A 19,945-nucleotide genomic window follows, 5' to 3' on the forward strand; every position below is an offset into this window, starting at 1 on the left:
ATTATTGATGTTGACACATTTGCCGATATATATATTGTGATAGCAGTAAATATGAGAACGTCATATCTAATTTCTCAACGAATTATCGTTCGAGAACTCGCAGACGCTTTCGTCTGGAATTCTGTGATTAAAAAGATTGTGGAAACAACTAAACGCGAACCTATAGAGTTGTTCTCTCTCACACACGCTTTTTCTCTAGTTTTTTCGTCTCTCTCTCTCTCTCTCTCTCTCTCTCTCTCTCTCTTTCTTTCTGTACCCTCTTCTTCTCCGTCCTCGTTCAATATTGATTACCGATAAATTCCGCGTAGCCATACTCGACTAAGCGTAAAGGTAACCATTTCGTTCATGGTTCGCCGATTCACAATGGGTTTCCGCCTAGAATCCTGGCTTCTGTTCACGTACACACGGGGCAGAAATAAGTAGATGTACGTTGTGCAGATTGCCTGCTGGTAGCAGGAAAGTGCCCTCTTATCCCAGCGAAGATCTCTGCCTCCAAATTTGCCTTAAATAAATGCACATCCTTCTTTTTATTGTACGACATCAGATAGCACTTATACAATGCCATGTAGCTCTTGCCCATTAGATTGTTTATTAAACAAAAAATCAATTGTTATTTAATTAAATTGGATCTTTTTTAAAATTAAAAAAATTTCACGAGTAAATTAAGAGATGCAAGAAAAACGATAATAAATAAATTAACGAACCCCGCATACCGCGTATTCCGCGCAAAGTTTTCCGTGGCAGAAAAATTTTATTATACCATCCACAAGCGCAACAAATAAATACACATTCCCGAATTTTAGCCAAATTGCCTGGCCGTAATGTCCAAATAAATTGCAGTCGCGGGAAACAAGATTCGTTGTGTATCGCTCGAACGTTAGAAGCTTTCGTGCGATCGTGTTATACACGAAATGTAAAAGGACCGTGATCGGAAGCCGATAATTCGGCAGTCACTTCGAATGCATGTAACGTCGGTTCGACTCTTGATGACGGTTCTGAGATTCGTCGGTCGCGTCTCACGGTCGAATAAATCGGAACCGTGCCCGCAATCACCGTGCTGGAGAATGGTAAACGCGGCAGCGCATCGCATTAAGAAACGCGCCGTAAAATTGCCAAGTTTTTCGCTCGGCATGCTCGAATAGCCGAATGCCACCCTGCTTGAAATCGATATTCGCTCCGCTTTGCCGAGTCGTGCCTCGAAGGAGCTTGGAGCGTAAGTTCTTATTGCCTCTATATAATGCGGACGATTCGCTATATCGCGAGAACCGATCCTGACCTACATCGGAGAGCAGAAGCCTTTGTCTTTGCGTCTTGTAACTTAATTAACATTTTGATTTTATTTTATTCTCATTATCTTTGTAGATTATATTTCTCTTCCTATAACATGGAGAGAGAGAGAGAGAGAGAGAGAGGAATAATTAATTTATCGATCAAACTTAATAGGAACGTTGAAATTAAAATCCCATTTTTAATATACATATGTTACTACAGAATTTTTCTTTTGTGTTTGATGGATTTTAGGATGTATCTTATTTATGAAATGTTTCTTCATTCTCGAAATTACAGATTTAGAATTAAGTGATGGCTCATTAAAAAAGAAAGAAATTGCGAACTAAATTACAGAATATTAAATCAACGAAAGCTTTTAATTATTTAAGCGAACTTTACATTTTCAGAAAGTCGAGTCTTGTAATTACCAAGATTATTAAAGCTGAATATAATAGGGAAAATTTCACATATAAATTCACATTCTATTTTCGTTACATTCGAATATTAATAACCAGCTGCCGTCTGTGCTGAACGTGACAACTGAATCCTTATAACAGTTTTGTTTTCGAATATCTCTCAGAAATTAAATATAATTCGTAGCCACGAATATCGCAAAGTATTAACGTGACAAATGCTACTTTCGGCTAAACGAGTATGAGCCCATTTGTTACATGTACAACTACATATCGGGCGGATGAAAAAATATCTCTTACTTTGTTAAATCGTGGTTTATTATGTGATTAAGCAATTGACTAACGTAATTCAAAACTATCTGTATGTCACCTGTTGGCACGATAGCATAATTTGGCACGAATTCGTGCTACGCGAGGTCGATTCGAAGCATTGTAATATATCTATCCTACTAACTTCAGATAATTGTAATTGAAGTATCCGTATGAAATGTAATCCCACATCACGAGTCTCAGTATAATAGTAACAAGTTTAAATTTTGATAACAAATGGCACAAAAACAATGTAACAATATTCACGTGAATTTCGCAATCGAATAATCTGATAATTTTATTGTCGATATTATCGGATTTTTTTTTTAGTTTTAGAATTGAATCAGATAAGCTTCTTTAATATTTGAAATATATAAATGGTATTTATTAAATATTTAGTTGCAATTATTTTGTTATGCGAAAAATGTAGATCTACAGCACAAATTGCATAATTAGGTTTTAAATAACGGTCGATATAATAGAATGAAAAAAAGACCTGTGAGAATTGTAAAAGTATTCGCGACATGTTCCAGGCACATGCCATTTCATATCTAATTTCCTTACTGAGTGTTCGATCGCCCAACTGCGCACCTTCGGGGGAAACCGTTTTTCTTGTTAAAGAAGCGTTACCCGCCTCTGCAATTTATATAATTGAAAATTTCAATAAAATGAGCGCTCGTGCAAGCGCGTAATAGCTTCTCGGAGCGGCGACAGCGTCCTCCGGAGCGACGTGCGACGAATTCCACGCCACGACCGCGTAATTCAATTAATTACGATTCTACGATCGCTCGAACGCAACTCTCGTTCGTGAAAGGGCCTTCCCTTTACGCCACCCTTCCCTTCCTTTCCGTCCGCGCGCCCGTTTTACCGTTTTCGAGTTCTGGTCGAGCAGATTTTTATGGGGCTTGATTTGATTATTCGTATTCGTCGTTTGCTCGTATCGTACCTGACAGCTGCGCGATGTAATGTACACTGATAAGTTAACGTGACTTATCAGAATGCAACGATTGGTTGTGCTGAGTGCCGTATAAGTTTATCATAATGCCAAATAACGGAGAAAAGATAGACTCGTTGCCGAGTGAAATTCTAATACCGAATTAGAATATAGCGAATTAAGATTTTAATTACTTTAATTAATTATAAATGATAAAAAATGTTATATAACAGTATAGTATATAGCAACAGAAATTAGCAATACTTGAGAAAATATAAAATGAGAAATGAAGGAAGAATTGAAGGAACGCTTAATTAATTTTGTTATATTATATTATAACCAGTTGAAAATAAAATTGAAAGTCACTTGAAGAAGAAACGGATAGAGTAGAATAGTTGTCTCGGTAGAGACAAAAAGATCGGACTTATAAAGGGAGGAAGGTGGATTTGGCAAGAAACTAGATCAGAAGTGTAAGGTGAAGAGGCGCAGACGGGGGTAACCGATAGTTTATCGCGTATACGTATCGCTGTGGCTCGCCGAGTTTGCAACATTATCGTCACTCGCGTGACGCTCCCGGTTTCGAAGGCGGGTGCTCCACTCGTGGGATGACGACCGTGCACCGGGACACGATGAGAGCGAGGAGAGGAAAATAGGGGTAGTCTAGGGATGCGCGCGAAGGGAGAGGTAACGAAAGGGGGACCGGAGGGATCGACCCTCCATCGCTACTCGCGCGGATAGGAGAGCGGGGAAGAGTCCGACGACGGCGGCGGCGGCGGCGGCGGCGGCGAGCATGCAGTTGACGAGCCAGCGGTTGGGTGGTGGAAGCTGGCGTCGGGGCCGTCGAAGGAGAGGGAACCTCCACAGGGTGACGGGCGTGTTGGGGGGTCGGGGCGAGAAGGGGGGGGCCAAGCGATTCCGCAAAGCTCGTGCCAGTAGACGGCAGCACTGCGGCCCGGGCGTATCGCAGTTCGCGTCTGATCGTCAGCAACGCGCTTTTGTCTCTACCGCCTGGCCGACCTATCGTCCGTCGTCTCGAGGGTGAAGGTGCCTGCCCGACGATACCCCTTCCCTCCCCTCCATCTCATCCCGCGTCTCTCGTGCGTGCGTGCGCGCGCGCGCGCGCGCTCGCGCACCTACCCCTTCCCCCCTTTCCTTTCCGCCGCCGATGAGATGGCTCTCCTATTGTTGTGGTCTTGACCGGCCCGCGCGCGTCACCGTCGAGGGCATACATCGCGATCCCGGGACCAACTTTTTATCGCGCGTTTCTATCCCCCCCGGAGATTAGCGCGTGATTCATAGTGCAATCGCGAGAGCTATATCGAAAATCACGAGAATATCAGAGAGAAGGGAGAGAGAGAGAGGGAGAGAGAGAGAGAGAGAGAAAGAGAGAGAGAGTTGAGGGAGGGGGAGAAAGAGGGAGAGGTGATTGTGTGAGAGAGCAACGACACCGGCTGGCCGGACGGATCGCGAGAATTCTGGCGGATTCGTGGCATCCGATATCCGGTCGATAATGCGTCATCGTCATGATGCTGCAGCTCGGTGATAGCTGAAGAAGGGAATTTCGCGCACCACTTCCGTTTCTCTCCCGCGTGGTACATGGGCGGGGACTCTGCAGAGCGGGCAGATCCCCCGAGCGATCAGTGACGACAGGTCGATGCTGATTGTTGCCAACTCGGCGGACATTGTCCTTCACGTCCTGAGAAGGGATCTAGTTTCTAGTGCTCGGAGACCAGTTAGGGGTTTTGTGTCCCTTGATTTGATAATTGAAGTGCGAGTCTCGCCGGTCCCTCAATCAATATCACGTTCTATACTGTTTCATTTTACGTCAGTGAAAGCTGACGACATGTTGGAGTATTTTCGTAAAGGACCGTTATCGGAAGTGAACATTTTGTTGCCTCTTGATCGATATTAGTTTCGCACATTTGATACTTTATTAACTTCGGAATAATCTTGAGTGATAGTTATTACTCGATCAATTATGCTTTTCGTAGTTGATTTGCTTTGTTCATTGATTCATTTCGTCATCGAAGTTAAGATGTATTTCTTATTCTGACGTTTCTTCGTCATTATGTTCGATTGTCGCCACTGTAAAATTTGCTTCAATCAATTTGCAAACTCATTGAACAACTACGCTTTACATGCTGGAAAAGGATTCTCGTTGTTTCTTGTTGAAGGAATAGTTCGAAGTTCGTGTTTACTGAATTTACTTGGATTTAATGAGAGACTCGTCTCTCCCGAACGAGGTCACGATCCCGGAATCCAACTTTTCCCCCCTCGGGAGTCTTCTACTTATCCTCGCTTGTGCCCAGCCCGGAATAAATTAATTTATGTACCAATTCAGCTTGACGCTCCGCTTATCGATTATTCCCAGACATTATATTATAGTTTCGATGCCACGAATCTTCCGGAAGTTGTCTTCCGCATCTGTCGTCGGTGGGGACTACGCGCGTACATAGATACGATTTTTTCAGCCGAGAGGGGTTCACCGTCGTCGACTCGGCCCTTAAAAGGGGATCCTGATACAAGTACGATCACATATACATGCGTACAGCTTAATTTTGTGCCGCGCCCGTCTCGCGATTGTTAATGATCTCGTTGCCCCGCGGAGAACCCGCCGTATGATTGTGTGCTGTGTCAAGTCAGTGAAAGTCAAGCCACGGGTCTGCCCCGCTCCCTGCCTCATCATGGATAAACGCTCACAGTGACCGACCGGCTTGGACTGGTCCCACGTCCTCGACCTCGGACGACGTAAGTGCTCCATGATGACGTGATCATATCGCCGGGCGATCGTTCTTCTCGAAATGTGCCCGAGAGAGAGAGAGAGAGAGAGAGAGAGAGAGAGAGAGAGAGAGATTTTTCTGCGTCTCGTGGGATGACAGTGAAATATTATCCAGACATTTTAGAACTCGAGCAACTAATTCCACTGACTGGCGATTTGGGAGTAAACCGTGAAAGGATGTCTGTGTCACACCATAGGAGTATCAATGATTAACGTCAAATTAACTTAATGATCAACGTCACAAGGCGAAATGTCATTGAGTGATGATTGCGCCAGTTCTAAAATAGATTTTTTTTTCGAACACGAAATATCTATTACGATAAAGTTTTAGTTCTATCGAAGAAAATGTCGATATTCATCCCTTATAAAATTTGTAAATTGTTTTTTTCAACTAGTGTAATTTATGCAATAATACTAACATCGCGTTTTTCGTTGCTTTAAAAAAAATAAATTAAAGCTTGGGCCTAATATTTAGAGATCTATTTCATGCTCAAGTCCGGCATTTATCTTCAGGCAGACGTAGAGAGTAGAAGTTTACTGTGGTATCAAATTAAACGGAATGTAGCGGAAGGCGAACAGTGGGATCATTGATTTATTTGCAACTTAGACCGAGCTGCCCGCATGATAAAGCTCAATCAATGATTCAAAGCGATTCCAAGCGATTCCAAGAAAGAACAGATATCGCGTTCGGGTTACTCGACCAACATATCGATTTGCCCGAATGCACTTCGGTATTTGCGAATCGTGATCGGACGTGCGCCAAACTAATTACGCGAAAACATCTCAGCCGGCACTCTCCGCCGGAGCGGCCGTAATCGATAAAGTTTAAGTCATCCCCGAGAAAAACGTACTGCCATTAATTGTTGGCATAGTTGAAATTACGACACGTCAAATCTATCGTGTTTCCAGCGAACGATTTGTCCGAATTATATCTGAACTGAAATGTTTTGTTCATCGAAAGCCATTCTTCCACAATCTCCTTCCACGTCCTACAATCGCATTAAAATACACTTCCACTCGAGGTTCTCTAAAGGAAATCGCAAGAGCCGGTGTTTATCTCGGATTTAATTTCTTTCCGAAAACGACTCTTCGTAGCAAAAACTTCCCAGGAAGACAATCGAGCGCCATTCTCGATTCAGCGATCGGCGAAAAGATAGAAATTCGCTATCGGGTTTTACAATCGAGAATCGATTCCGTAGGATAAAAAGCGGCGCTCGTGGCTTTTAAGCGGGGCAATTCTAAAATTATTGCACCGCGAGGTATCTGATGAGAAAAAAAAAACAGTCCAAGAGTATGTCGATCGCGTCGTAAAGTATCGAGGCAGCCGATATTCCGATCCGCCGTTACGCGACGAGCACTTTCCATCATGATTCATTGTTCTTTCCGTTCCGCTGTCGCTGCGACCGAGAGCCTTTTCAAACGTAATTTTGCGGCTTCCGCGATTTTGCCTGCATTTACCTAGATTTTCATCTCGCCGATAGCAGGTACATTCGTAGATATCGCGCCGCGGCGGTAAACAATGAAACTTTTTCTCGAGCGTTAGCGATCAACGTAAACGTGACCACGTTTAACGTGACAACGTAAAAGTGGAAGCAAGCTATTTAATTTCGTGGAACTGCGTTCTATCATTTTGCAAGCGTTTTATTGTATCACGTTATATGCACATATAGACGTGCAAGTCTAACAATAAGACATATTCAAGATATTGTTTTACATCCGAAAGTATTTTTGTCTGCATTTTATTTTCTATTGGATGGACATGGGTTATTTTATCCCGCCCTCCCCTCACCTCCCCTCGCGGAGTTCTCGACTACCTGACAAAATATTCCCGCGTTGCACGCTGCGATGCGTTATCGGCACGAGAACATTGTTGAGATTATTTCGAAAATATCTTCGCGCCGGAGCAGCGTGGACATTCTGCGAATAGTTTGCTCCGCGAGATTATCGTTATTCGAGTCTCCAAGAAAGCCGTTTCGGTAGTAACAGACAGCAACGGGGAAAAACCAAATAGAGCGAGTTTCCCCATTCATTACCTGCTTTCCTCCCGCCTGCTCGAATATCGTTTTTTTTTGCCCTTCTTTTTTCCTCTCGCCACTGTCGTCTTTTCTATTTAGTGCGCGCGGGTGTATACACGCGTAATGTGATTAACGAGCACACGAGAGAATTGTCACGGACAACGAGAGGAGGAAGAGAGAAAGAAAGTGAGGAAACAAAGGATATACAGCGCGAGGAGAGAGGAAGTACGCGGGTGAAGATCTATTATGATGCGCGGGGGAGGGAGATAACGGGAGAGGAAAAGAGGGGAAAAAGGGAGAGACGTGATGGCCGGAGAGCAAGGGAGAACGGATAGCGACAGAGCGATAACGCGGGCGCGCGCAAGGGATGAAGAGAGAGAGAGAGAGAGAGAGAGAGAGAGAGAGAGAGAGAGAGAGAGAGAGAGAGAGAGAGAGAGAGAGAGAGAGAGAGAGAGAGAGAGAGAGAGAAAGAGAGAGCAGCAGGATAGGTAGAGAAGATCGGAAGGGAGAAAGAGAAAGAGAGAGAGAGGGGCGGGGGGAGGGAAAATGAATTCTCGTTGGCAGTCAGATAACCCGGTACGATCGATCGGCGAATATCTGCCGCTCCGACGGCGTTGTACACACGCCGCGCTTACACACAGAAACACGCGGCCCATGTACGCGGGAAACACGGTTATATTATACATGGCGCAGAGACACGCTTATGTACCGTCAGGTATGCGCCGCACCGCCGCGCCGCGTGTACGTGTATGTAGATTTATGCGCTCGCGCGTTTACGCGTGTGTTTCGTCGCGCCTGCATACACGTATACACGTCGCACACGCATACGCACACATCCAGTCTGCCGGCTGCACGACTTTGCGAACGGGAGGAGAAACGCACATGCACTATGCATGAATGCGTGCACATACACACACCGGACCGGGCTGGATTTATTCCCGGCGGAACTTTGCGACGCGCGGAGGCGAGAGGAGGGGGAATGCGAGAGGAAGAGAGCGAGGAGAGCTTTTCGCGGCGGGAGGGAGAGAGTCGACGGACGCCGCCCGTCCGCGTGGACTGCCGAAGGGATTGTCAAGGGATATCGCGTCTTTTTTTATCTCCATCAGAGAATGCGTGTTACAAGTAACGAGCATTAAAAAAGGAGATTAGTCGAAGGCGTTGCTTCAAAAAAAATTCTTGGCGAAGAGATCGAACCCCCCGCAAAGACTGTAAATATCCGGTATTTATTTTTTATCGACTCTTGTTATTGATCTCTTCCGATCTGCTGTCATTATTCAGAAATCGCGCGGAGATATTGAGATGGCAGGCAGCAAGCGTTTGAAAGATTTAAGTGAGCCTTCAATTTCCTGAAGCACGGATGCTAATGTCGCTTTTAACGAGACAACGTCAAACGTCTGCTCGCTCGCTCGTCCTGTCTTGTATGGCGGACAGAAATTATGAATGGTCCTCGCGCGCATTCTCGAGGACGCGAATCTCATTTCGTCTCGTCGCGCGATCGCCTCGCCTCTCTCTCTCTCTCTCTCTCTCTCTCTCTCTCTCTCTCTCTCTCTCTCTCTCTCTCTCTCTCTCTCTCTCTCTTTCCCTACAGCATCCTACAAGGATGCATGTAGAACGCTTTTGGTAGATATTTGTTGACGAATTCATCGTGCAAGAATTAAAATAATTTTGTAGAACACAAATGTAGCGAAAAATAGATAGCGTCTTCATTTAATTCACTATGCATGAAGAATTGTCAATTTTTTATTCGCGTATCATTCGCATACATGTATCTGTATCTATTCGTGCTACCTGGGTATGGCAATATACGCGCCGCGGACGTTTTAATATTACAGACGGTGCGATGGTGCACTAAATGATTCAGAAATCCGCGTTTATTTCGGGTCACCGCGCGCGATTATCCCAAACGTGGAACGTTCGACGAATCTCTCGATCGTCAACGTGAGCTACACAAACCCGAGTAGCAACTCTTGCTCAAATTTAATTGGCCGCTTTGCTCTCAGCTTATCTTTCTCCTCCGTGCTGGTCCTCGGCCTGGCGGCGGCGACGTTTCCATCGGGTCTCACCGGAAATTATTCACGAACGTGAAAATCACATCAAGGAATGAGGAACGAGGGTTCCTATCTGACAGGTTAAATTTACTAAAAAGGATTTCTCAATTTTCGATAATCCCTCGGAAATACAATTTTAATCGTAGCTCCTCGCAGTGCGATCGTTTTTCCAATATCGCGCACGTCAATGCTACTTGTGGCGAAATAATTTCTCCCCCTTCGTGCATACAGGTTATTTAAAGTTTTCTCACACGCATTAAAACTTTTAATCTTTTAAAATTTTTTAATTATAATTCCCTCCCACGTAATTACTTCTCCCACGTAACGGAAACCATGTCAAATCATTAATTGTTTTTCAGTTACACGCGATACACCTTAATTGAGCTTTGGTTTCAATTGAAAGATAAAAAATACGCATGTACGTGCTATAATTTTTTACGAAATTTCCAATAAAGGAAGATCAACTCTCTCCTAATTCCGTCGAGGAACTTATAATTAAGTCATAAAACAATTTTTAACCAAATTAGCTCTTCAGCCCATAGACGAGCTGTTTACGGATGTTGAAGCACAATACCCACCGGCTGTCTGCTTCTTCAAGCTTTTTAAAATTGATCACCTGAAATTTTAATAATCCCCCTTTACGTCGCCATAATCTTTGCATCCTCGCGCGACCCAGCGAGAGGTGATTAAAACTCCGCGTTAACGAGGTACACGTACACATCCACTGCATAACGGACGATAATAAATTCTCACGCTTTAGTAACAAGCTCCCCGCGTTTTCTCGTAGAAGAAAAATGACGACGACGTCGACGTGAATTGTGCGTGCCGTCACGACGAAAGGCGAGGCGAGAAAGTGTGGTCCGCTGTTTGTCAATATTCCTCCGGATACTTGACTTGCATGCGAGTCGCACATAGATAAAACGCGCGGCACGTCCACGGGCGGCTTTTGTCGCTTAACAAGGGTTGCAGTGCATAAACGACGACGACGACGACAACAGCCACGACGGCGACGACAGGGAGTTACGCGAATTTACTTGTAATCGCATAATGGGGCTTCGAGGACACCGAGCCCTCTCCTGCATTCCCGAAGCTGAACTTCCTTCTCTCGGCGACGCGAATAACGTTCGCGACATCCGATATATACGAGGCTGTTTAATCCCTTTAGCACTGAAATGGTTTTTCGGCATTATTATCCGCAACCGGGGAGTGTGCATGAGTCAGCCGAAACTTTGTTATAGATACCTCGAAATTTAATAGGACGCGCGCGAGTCGTTGCGAGTGATGGTAAAGGAATTATAAGATCGATTTTCGCTCGGGTCGAGGAAATTTTCGTTTGAGATCATCACTTAATTGAAAAAAAATTACAACTGTCACTCTTTGTACCTTCAACATGCAAATTTTATTTGAGTGAACAAGGTTTTCTTCTAATCCGCGAGAGAATATACGCGCGACTTTAGCATATGTTAATGTATCGTTTAGAATTGTCGAGAGCAATCGATCATCATGAATTTTAAAAAGCATCTGATATTTTCCGTGATATTAATTTAAATGTCACTCAACTTGGAAAGTGTTATTCGTCTACGATTCGCAGTAGTTTCCACGGACGAAAAAAATGTACGAAGTCGTACTTCGACTTAAAGAGGTCACCTGCCCGAGTGGATCGGTTCGTAGGTAGAAAGGAACGACCGGTATTCCCCCGAACCGGTTGGTCGCGATAGGAAGACGGTAAAAATCGAGTGAACATGCGAGTTGGCCTGGTCTTTCTGGTCGACTGGGTTTTATCGCGACGCCCAATGCATTCGTCCGCTTGATGACGCGTACGGCGATGTGTGTGCGTGTGCATGCGCGGGGTGTAACATGATACATGTAATGGGTTACACGCGTGCAGCGTCGAGATACGATTACGCTCGTGTACGGTGCGTGCCATTGGCGTAACTCCGCCGTTTCCTGCACGCTCAGCGATACCTGGCTGTAATGCCGGCCATAAAGGATAACGACGCATCCCGGCGATTCGTGAAACGCGCGGCACGCCTCGTTATAACGACGGTGAACGAGTGCAGCGAAGAACATGGATTAATAAGCTGGTAAAACGGTATATCGGTGAGCGCGCGGTTGAATGGGCCGGGACGAGGGTGATTCGGATTAGAGGAAAAAAAAATGTGCAGCGCCGAGAAGATTATAGAGAGCATAAAGGAGAATTAATGACTTCCTGGCGATCGAGTGAGTTAAATCTGATAAAGTCTGTTGAAAATGACGGGGCGAAAAAATAAACAGACAAATTCTTCAAGTAAAACGCGAAACGTTTATGGATTCTAATATTCACCTGCCGCTAAGATTATCGCATTTTATCGATAAATGCTATCCGGAAATAATAATTATGCGCATGCATAATATTGGTTTATCACTGCATACACTCGCACAGGTCAATCGCTCAACTTGTCTTAATTATTATCTCATAACCGATTCACGTGTCGCGTTATCGTTCTTGTATATAATATTTTTAGTTTAAACGCAATTCGTCTTCCAACTGGCTCGTTATCGACATCGAGAGCGCCGAGATAATCCGGTTTTATGCACATCTTGTATTACTTGTTAACATAATTAAAAAGATATGTCATTATCTACGTTTTGCGCATATTTGTCTGTCTCCTGATCAGTATATTTCGGAATGCCTATGTTCTATGTTTCTGTTACGATATATTACTTCTGTATTTGTGGAGAAATGTAAAATTTGAACATTTTATTATTACTATTATTAAATTAATTTTTTTATTATATTAAATTATAATTAAAAAACGCGGTATGTATTTTTCAGAGAAAATTTCAAATATAATATTTAATAAAAAAATAAAGTATATGAGAAAGAAAAAGAGAGAGAGAATTGTTTGCTCATCGTAATATTCAATTTAAATTATTGTACCGTAAACGTAGAGTGTTAACAAATATTTACACTTATATTGCTCAGTTTTGCTTCTGGGCATCGATAAAAAATGAATTCGCGCATGAAAAACTTGAATTATCGTGATGGTTAATATTAAATAATCTCATATAATAACGTGCATATTTTTATTCTTTTTAAAAAATTTAATTGAATATGCAGGACAAAATTATCGAAAATTGGTATTTTAAACGAGCGAAAAGGGAGGAAAAAAGAGAGGGACAGAGAGCGAATCTCGGAGGACTCTGAACCGTAATAAATACGCCGCTGGTCGCATTCGCGTACACGCACACGCTCATGCCGCGTGCACCACACCACGCGGGGTTTCTGTGCAACCATTAATTAGATTAGCATGTGCCGGAAAAAGATGCTGTCCGCACGTAATGCATCCACCTATATCCGTCGGCGGCGAATTGCTATTATCTCGACGTACGTTAATGACATTATGGAATATCATCCGTCGTCGTCGCCTTCAACGTTGCGCGGTCGTTTCATTCTTTTTCTCTTTTTTTCTTTTACTATTTATATCTTGTGTGCGAGACCCGCGAGTGTAAAAATAAAATCATCTAACGTGACGATCCAGTATACCGGATTATTTTACCTTGTAGATACGCTCTCTTTCTCTCTCTCTCTCTCTCCCTCTCTTTTTCGGATACTTATATTGAATTCTTGCTTGAAAGCAATGATTACATTTCGTTCGTTTTTAAATTCCGAAAATATAGTATACAGTCGCTGATTAATGCAAATTGCACGGTGTTTTTTCTGTTTCCCTTTCTACATATTTCACGAAGTTACCGATAATTTTGTTTTATAAAATATCTATGATTTTTTGAAATATTTTGAAATAACGTTTGTTGTAATTTTCTAACATTTAAAGGTACATATAATCTTCATAATTAAATTTGTTCTCAATTTATTGGAATTGGATAATTTACTTGAATCTATACAAATAATTAATTTCATTACTTGTTTATTTTGTACTCACATCATCTGATAGGCGGGGAAACTTTTTATTTTTAAATCGCGTGTAATTCGAAGGCGAGTGGCATCTCGGCATTCTGATTTAGAAAACAAAAAAAAAAAAACTTGGAATTCAAGAGACTTTCTCTATTCAGGCACGTATATGCACACGTGAATCGTCCTTCAGAGTCTGCAGCAGGGAGCACGTAAGAGCTCTTCTCTTTGCGTATACGTGATCGAGATGTTCTCGCGCGCGCGCACACGAGACACATACTTAAGCGAGCATATAACGCTTGTGTGTATCTGCCGGAATGCAACGGCCTAGGTGAAATGCCTGGCTCCGTGCCAGAGACCTCAATTTGCAATAAAACACACAAGAGGGAAAAGAGAAAGAGAAGTAGAGGAGAGGGGAATACGAGAGGGTGGATTCTTCCGCACGGACGCGCACGTAGCGCGTTTCGCAGGTCGCTCCCTTTTCTTGTATAGAATCGTGCAGCCAATAAAGGGCGCGACCTGTGCACAGCGAGGGATACCGAATAAGTTTTTTTTTTTATTTTTTTACTGATATCAGTTTGTGAAATTCCTCTTTATTCTGACCATGACTTTGTGACTCTTCTATGCTCATCGTCGCTCTACCGGTGACGTAATCCTGTAGGGGATTAGATCTGAAAGCCGGAGATTGAGCGATTAGTACCTGCTGCCGGCATTTCCGCCAGCACCAGCATCATTGGTGGATCTTATCGTATAACGGTTGCGGCTGATATTATAATTGAAATGAATATAGCTTTATAATATAATTTTTCACGAGAGTTAAAACGTATCTTGTGCCATTAGATAATTGAGTCCGTAATAACTGTGTCGTGATTGAAAGTAAATAAAAACTTTCTGATATTAAATGCCACTAAAAATGAAACACGAGACAGCAGGAATTGTACGTTTCGATAAAATAGTGAATTGTTAAAAGACTTACGATGAAAAACCAAATATGAATCTCCTGAAGACTACTTTCATATTTACGTCTGTTTGCATCGTGCGTTACGGTCCGTGCAATCTTACGAGAGATGATCGCGTTTGGTATGCGAAGGAAGATTACAGTACGCCAAGCGGCGTTATATACCCCGGGGGAGGGAGGGGGAGGAAACTTAAGGTGTAAAAAATTTCAGTAATTCAGCGAAGCACTTTCAAGACCCGACTTCATTTTTGCGGAAGTCTAGGATTTTATTAAGAGATGCCTGGAATACCCTGACGCCGGATTCCGGTAATTTAGTCTGCATCTATTTTCGTCCCTTTTTTTTTCCGTCGCTGTGCACCGCGGTATTACGTTACGCTACATTATCTCGTGGTCTAACTAATGTATGTAGGGCTTCTTCTCTACTTACGGTCCTATGCAATTTTAACAACAAGCCCGAAGTGGATATTTACTCAACTGAAATTTCGAAAAAGAGCCGAGGAATTCCGGGCCTATCGAGGCTAAGGTATATTCTCCCCTTGAATTAACGTGGAAACCTCGCCGTTTGTTTAGACTTCATCCTTTCGGAATGTTTGCTTGTATTTAATTACAACACTCCCACGAGAAAGAGACAGACAGAGAGAGAGAGAGAGAGAGAGTTCTGCCAAGGAGCATTAGGCACCAGACTCGTCGTGGAATTTGTCGTTAAAATTTAGGTCGTCGTCGCCGCGTGTACATATACGCGAGACATTCGCTCGCTCGCGTTTATCTCGAAGCGCGCTCGCCGTTTATCACCGCGGCAATAAACGTGGCAGTTAAACAAAGATGGTAACCCGCCTTGTCCGGGTCCGCCCCGTTCCTTCCGCGCTGTTGTGCCAGTGGCTTTACGAGCTGGGACTCCGACTGTTACGATTACTGCGGGTATGTACGTACGTACATACGTACCGCACGTAATGCAAGCAAGGACGAAACGTAACGAAAAACGATGACGACGACGACGAAAACGATGCGGGAGGAAGATAGAGATCCATCGAGACTATAAAGTCTGCGGTTGGCTGCGGTGTTTTTACTCGTGGCGAAAGTCGAACGTCACGAATGTGCTACCGATTGCTCGAAAAGACATAGCGAATGACTCTTATTCACGTCATACGTACGGGATGTTCGGGTCGGTTACTCTTTGTATTTCCACCGCATCATAGAACGCAGTATGATGCACTTAATCCCGACATTTCAGATCGATATGCACTTTACGTAAACGGATATTTGGCGCGATCATTATCTCAAAGTAAAACAAGGCAGTCGTGATTTCTCTTAATTTTATTACCATTACTTCTTGCTTGTTCATCATTTCTTAATGTATTATTATAACGATGTACATGTACTTATTATTTTGACGAGTTCTGTTAAACATTGTAATCGCACGAAAATCGATTCTGCCGCAGTGTACAATTATATAGTTAAGCCGCAATGTCCGTGGCGTGTCTGTAATCTGCGTGATCGGTCGTGCTATAATAAATCGGTACAATCGTTTATTTTAATTCACAGTCAGCTGACTCCGAAAGAAAGCGCGGTAACATTTTCGCTGCACGCGATGTATCAGCATTCGATGCTCGATCTATGTCTGCGATTTATCTTCGTTAAAAATCAGGATTACACGTCACAATTCTACCTTTACACAAGATTTATTTTCTTGTAAAGCATTACTTGTAAAAAAGTCAACGAAATTATTTCTACATAGACTTGAGTGAGCAATAAACAGCTGCGTTTGCGCGTATATATAGTTTTTAAAAAATCTATATTTTCTACATTCTATAATTATTTTAAAAATTAATTAATGTTTTTTTTTTTTGTTTAGCCACGACCTGGAAGGAGGCCTCGAAGACGGCCGGGAAACGCGGCACAGTTGCAGACAACCCCGAGGGTACAAAGCCCGATATCGCAGCAGCTGGAAAAAGGTAAGTGATCTTCGAGTTCTTTTCTCGAAATGCCGATACACGTGAATTACGTTGTTGCCCACAATCTGCGTCTTTTTTAAATCAATTAATCACGTGGGAGGGATTCGATCGTCTGCAGTAAATCTGCAAAATATCGCGCCAACGTAATTGACTGTCGTTTGCGAGAAAGTCGAATTAGAAAGTTGCATTTTGCCAAATAGCTGTTTCAAATATAACGTGCGAGCATCCACCAACATTATTATTCATTTGAGAGAACTGTGTCCAAAAGTTTTATGTCTGCAAATACCATGATATCTGAAGTAATTAACCATCCGCCAACTATTTCAAAGTAAAAAGAAACTTTCAGAAACTTGAGTCTCTTGACTTTACTGGATTTTTCCGTAAATGATATTCAATTCCGAAAGCGAGGAACTTTTCCCTCACCCCAAAACGACGACTACCGGAGACGATAATCGCGAGTGGCGTGCTATTTGAAATTGAGATTTAATGAGAACGCAAATGGAGAGAGAATATCTCTCTCTTTCTCTCTCCCTTATAGGGAGCACGGGAGAAGCTCGGTTTGCCCGAAATTCATTAGTCGGTTCGTGGAATGTCTGGCCCCGCTAATTTCTCTCTAGGGTGGAAGTGGTGCGGTATTTGCGCGCTGATGAATACTGTTTTAATCGTGTTCCGAAGGCAGTACTAACTTTCGTAGCTCGCAGCACGACAGCAACGGAGTTTCTTGGACTTCATCGGGCGAAACTCGAAGCCGGGCGCCGTCCGCCGATAAATCGTTTTAAGTCGATGAACGCGATTGGCTAGGCCGACACGATCGCGCGGCCGTTAATCGTTATCGGATAGTAAAAGCTTATCCGGCGCTTGGTTTCCGATAGCCGTTGCCACGGTATTACTCGACGTGCCATTCTTATCCGCGTTTGCCGAGGGGAGGATCATTTCGTCGATCGATCGTTCGAGCAATCTCGCGCGCGCCTCCGCGACGAACGAAAGGGTTCTGATTTAACAATGCGATCCCCGGCGTGTCGGGTATCATAATAAAAGCGCGATAAAAGCGCTGTGATATCGTGCTCGCGTCGTGTCGTACCATCGGCAGGCGCTCGTAAACATCGCGAGTTAGGGCGCAGGAAGTGCGTGAAAACCGATTGTTGCTAAGGCAAATAATACCGTTGCTGATATGAAACAGAATGAGACGTGCCATATCTGAAACTGTCGCAAGTTCTTTCTTTTCAGTTTATTCATATATTTAGAAATGCTTCGAAATTAAATGAAGAACGTATTATAGTCAATTATATTACTCTTATAATTAACATAGACTTGATTTCTCCTTCATTAATGTTAACATGTCAATGTAAACTTTCGAGTACACAAACGAGTGGAAATCAAGAATTGAAAATTAAGCGCAGTTAAATAACAAAATTTCTAATGAAAGAAACATATTTATTTTTATATATTACAGCTAAAGATGTAATGAATTATAGAAATATAATTTTCCATCGAAGGAATCTTAAAAATATTTTCAGTAGACACGTTTTTGCACTCAACATTACAGAGAAACTGCATTTGCATTATATCTTGAAGATATTAATCTAGGAGTGAGCGTGACATCGCGCAAAATTGACAAAGTGTCACGCGGGACGCAGCCGTTGCGTACGAAATGGCATAAACTGCCAGTTATCGGTGACAATAACTATAACTTTCTCCCTCCGTGTCTGGTGCACTGACGCCAAGGCGGAAGAGCCTACGTGGTTGTGAGCTACCGCATAGCTCTGTCGACCCAGTGTCCAGGTCTTCGGTGTGGTCGATGAAGCGAGGTCAAGCAGGGTCGTCCTCCTCGTCTTCGTCTTCGTCTTCGTCTTCCTCTTCGTCGTCGTCGATAGATACGCGCCGAATCGATCCGTGCGAAGGTCAGACAAGCCGGGCTCGGTGACTCCTCGTCGCCTCTACGCCTCCAAGCGATTCGGCCGCGTTCATTCATGGACTCGGGAGGCTGCCAGAAATCGGGGCGTTATTTCGAGTGCGAGAACCGACTGGCCGTACGATACGCCGCGCGCCGGCCGAAAAAAGGGTGTAACACGATAGAGGGTGGTATGGTGAGATGGTAGGCGAGATGTGGGAAGAAGGAGCGAGAAAAGGAATGGCACGAGAAGACGGAACGAGTTAAGGGAGAGAGGACACGAGGGGGAGAAGGAGTGGAGTGAGAAGGAGCATATAGTCATATATAGTCGAGGAAAATAAATGGTTCGGGGAACCGGGCAGAAACCGGTCCGCGGACAAAAGACACGTTGCCGGCACCGCCTGAACCGCCATCGAGCAATTCGAAGGGTGAGAAGGAAGGAGAGGAAGAAAAAGGGAGGAGTCGTATTGGAGGAGTGCGAGACGCGAGAGGGTGAAAATGGAGGAAGGCTGACTCAGGAGGAAGAAAAGGGACCTAGTGATTCCGATGGAAGAAGAGGCCGGTAACCTCCCACCGGCTCTAAAGCCTATGTCACGCAAACTAAAATTCGCGACGGGGTTTTGTGCATTTTAAAATACAAGAAATATTTTTTTACGGTAACATCCGCGTCTATAAGGCATGAAACGCATTCTTTAATTTTGACAATACCAACTAATTTGAGTGTCTTACATGTACTAATTTCGAAAATCTAACATATTTATTTTCTGCTGTGTCTGGCTAAATTTTTAGATACTTTAGCAAAATTATTCTTTTGTATTGATATAATCAGATAATTTATATGTAAACTAAAATATCATTTACAGCATATTTTTGCAGTATAAAACAAAATTTTCTTTTTTATAAATTTATTTAGATATATAAGAATTAATAGTATAAAATTTCTCAAATGGAAGCTCGTGTGAAATAGGCATAATACAGGCTGAAGAAAGAGAATTGCACGGTCTTTGTCCGCGGTGAATTCGCTTTAATCCTCAAGAGGCCGTTTCTTAGCTCCATTTCTTTAGGTCCCTCCGCGGCCTACCTCTCGTCTATTTATCTTTCTTTTTCTCGTTCTCTGGGTTACTCGAGCTCTCATTATGGGCGGTCGTTTCTTCGTTCTGTTTTCCTTCCTGATTTGCTTCCATCGAGAACCTGTCCTGATTTCGGTCGGTTACAGGTTCTTTTTTTTTTCGATCTTTCGAATATTTGCAATATTTGTGTTTCATATTTTTTGTTTTAAGATTAAAGATATTTACGATACTTTAACAGTACCGAGAATTAGCATTGATGCAATCAAAGGTATAATATTTGTGATACAGTCTTGCGATTTTTAAAAATATTGAACAAATTATTATTAAATATTTAGAGAAACATATTTGCGTTGTAATTAAATATTCGCAATGTCAGTATTCTGTGTCCAGTAACAATTTGTCGGCATTTGAAAAA

The 19,945-nt window shown here is 43.1% G+C and overlaps 1 protein-coding gene across 1 annotated transcript in view; it reads left to right on the plus strand.

Annotated features, from left to right (window-relative positions):
- LOC118644980 (probable JmjC domain-containing histone demethylation protein 2C) overlaps window positions 1-19,945 on the plus strand; it is a 193,195-nt gene that overhangs the window by 73,785 nt on the left and 99,465 nt on the right. Inside the window, exon 7 of the mRNA XM_036285008.1 lies at window positions 16,470-16,569. Coding sequence (XP_036140901.1) covers window positions 16,470-16,569 — 100 coding nt within the window. The remainder of the gene's footprint in view (window positions 1-16,469; window positions 16,570-19,945) is intronic.

This window comes from Monomorium pharaonis, chromosome 1, assembly GCF_013373865.1.
Source record: "Monomorium pharaonis isolate MP-MQ-018 chromosome 1, ASM1337386v2, whole genome shotgun sequence".
Taxonomy (NCBI): Eukaryota; Metazoa; Arthropoda; class Insecta; order Hymenoptera; family Formicidae; genus Monomorium; species Monomorium pharaonis.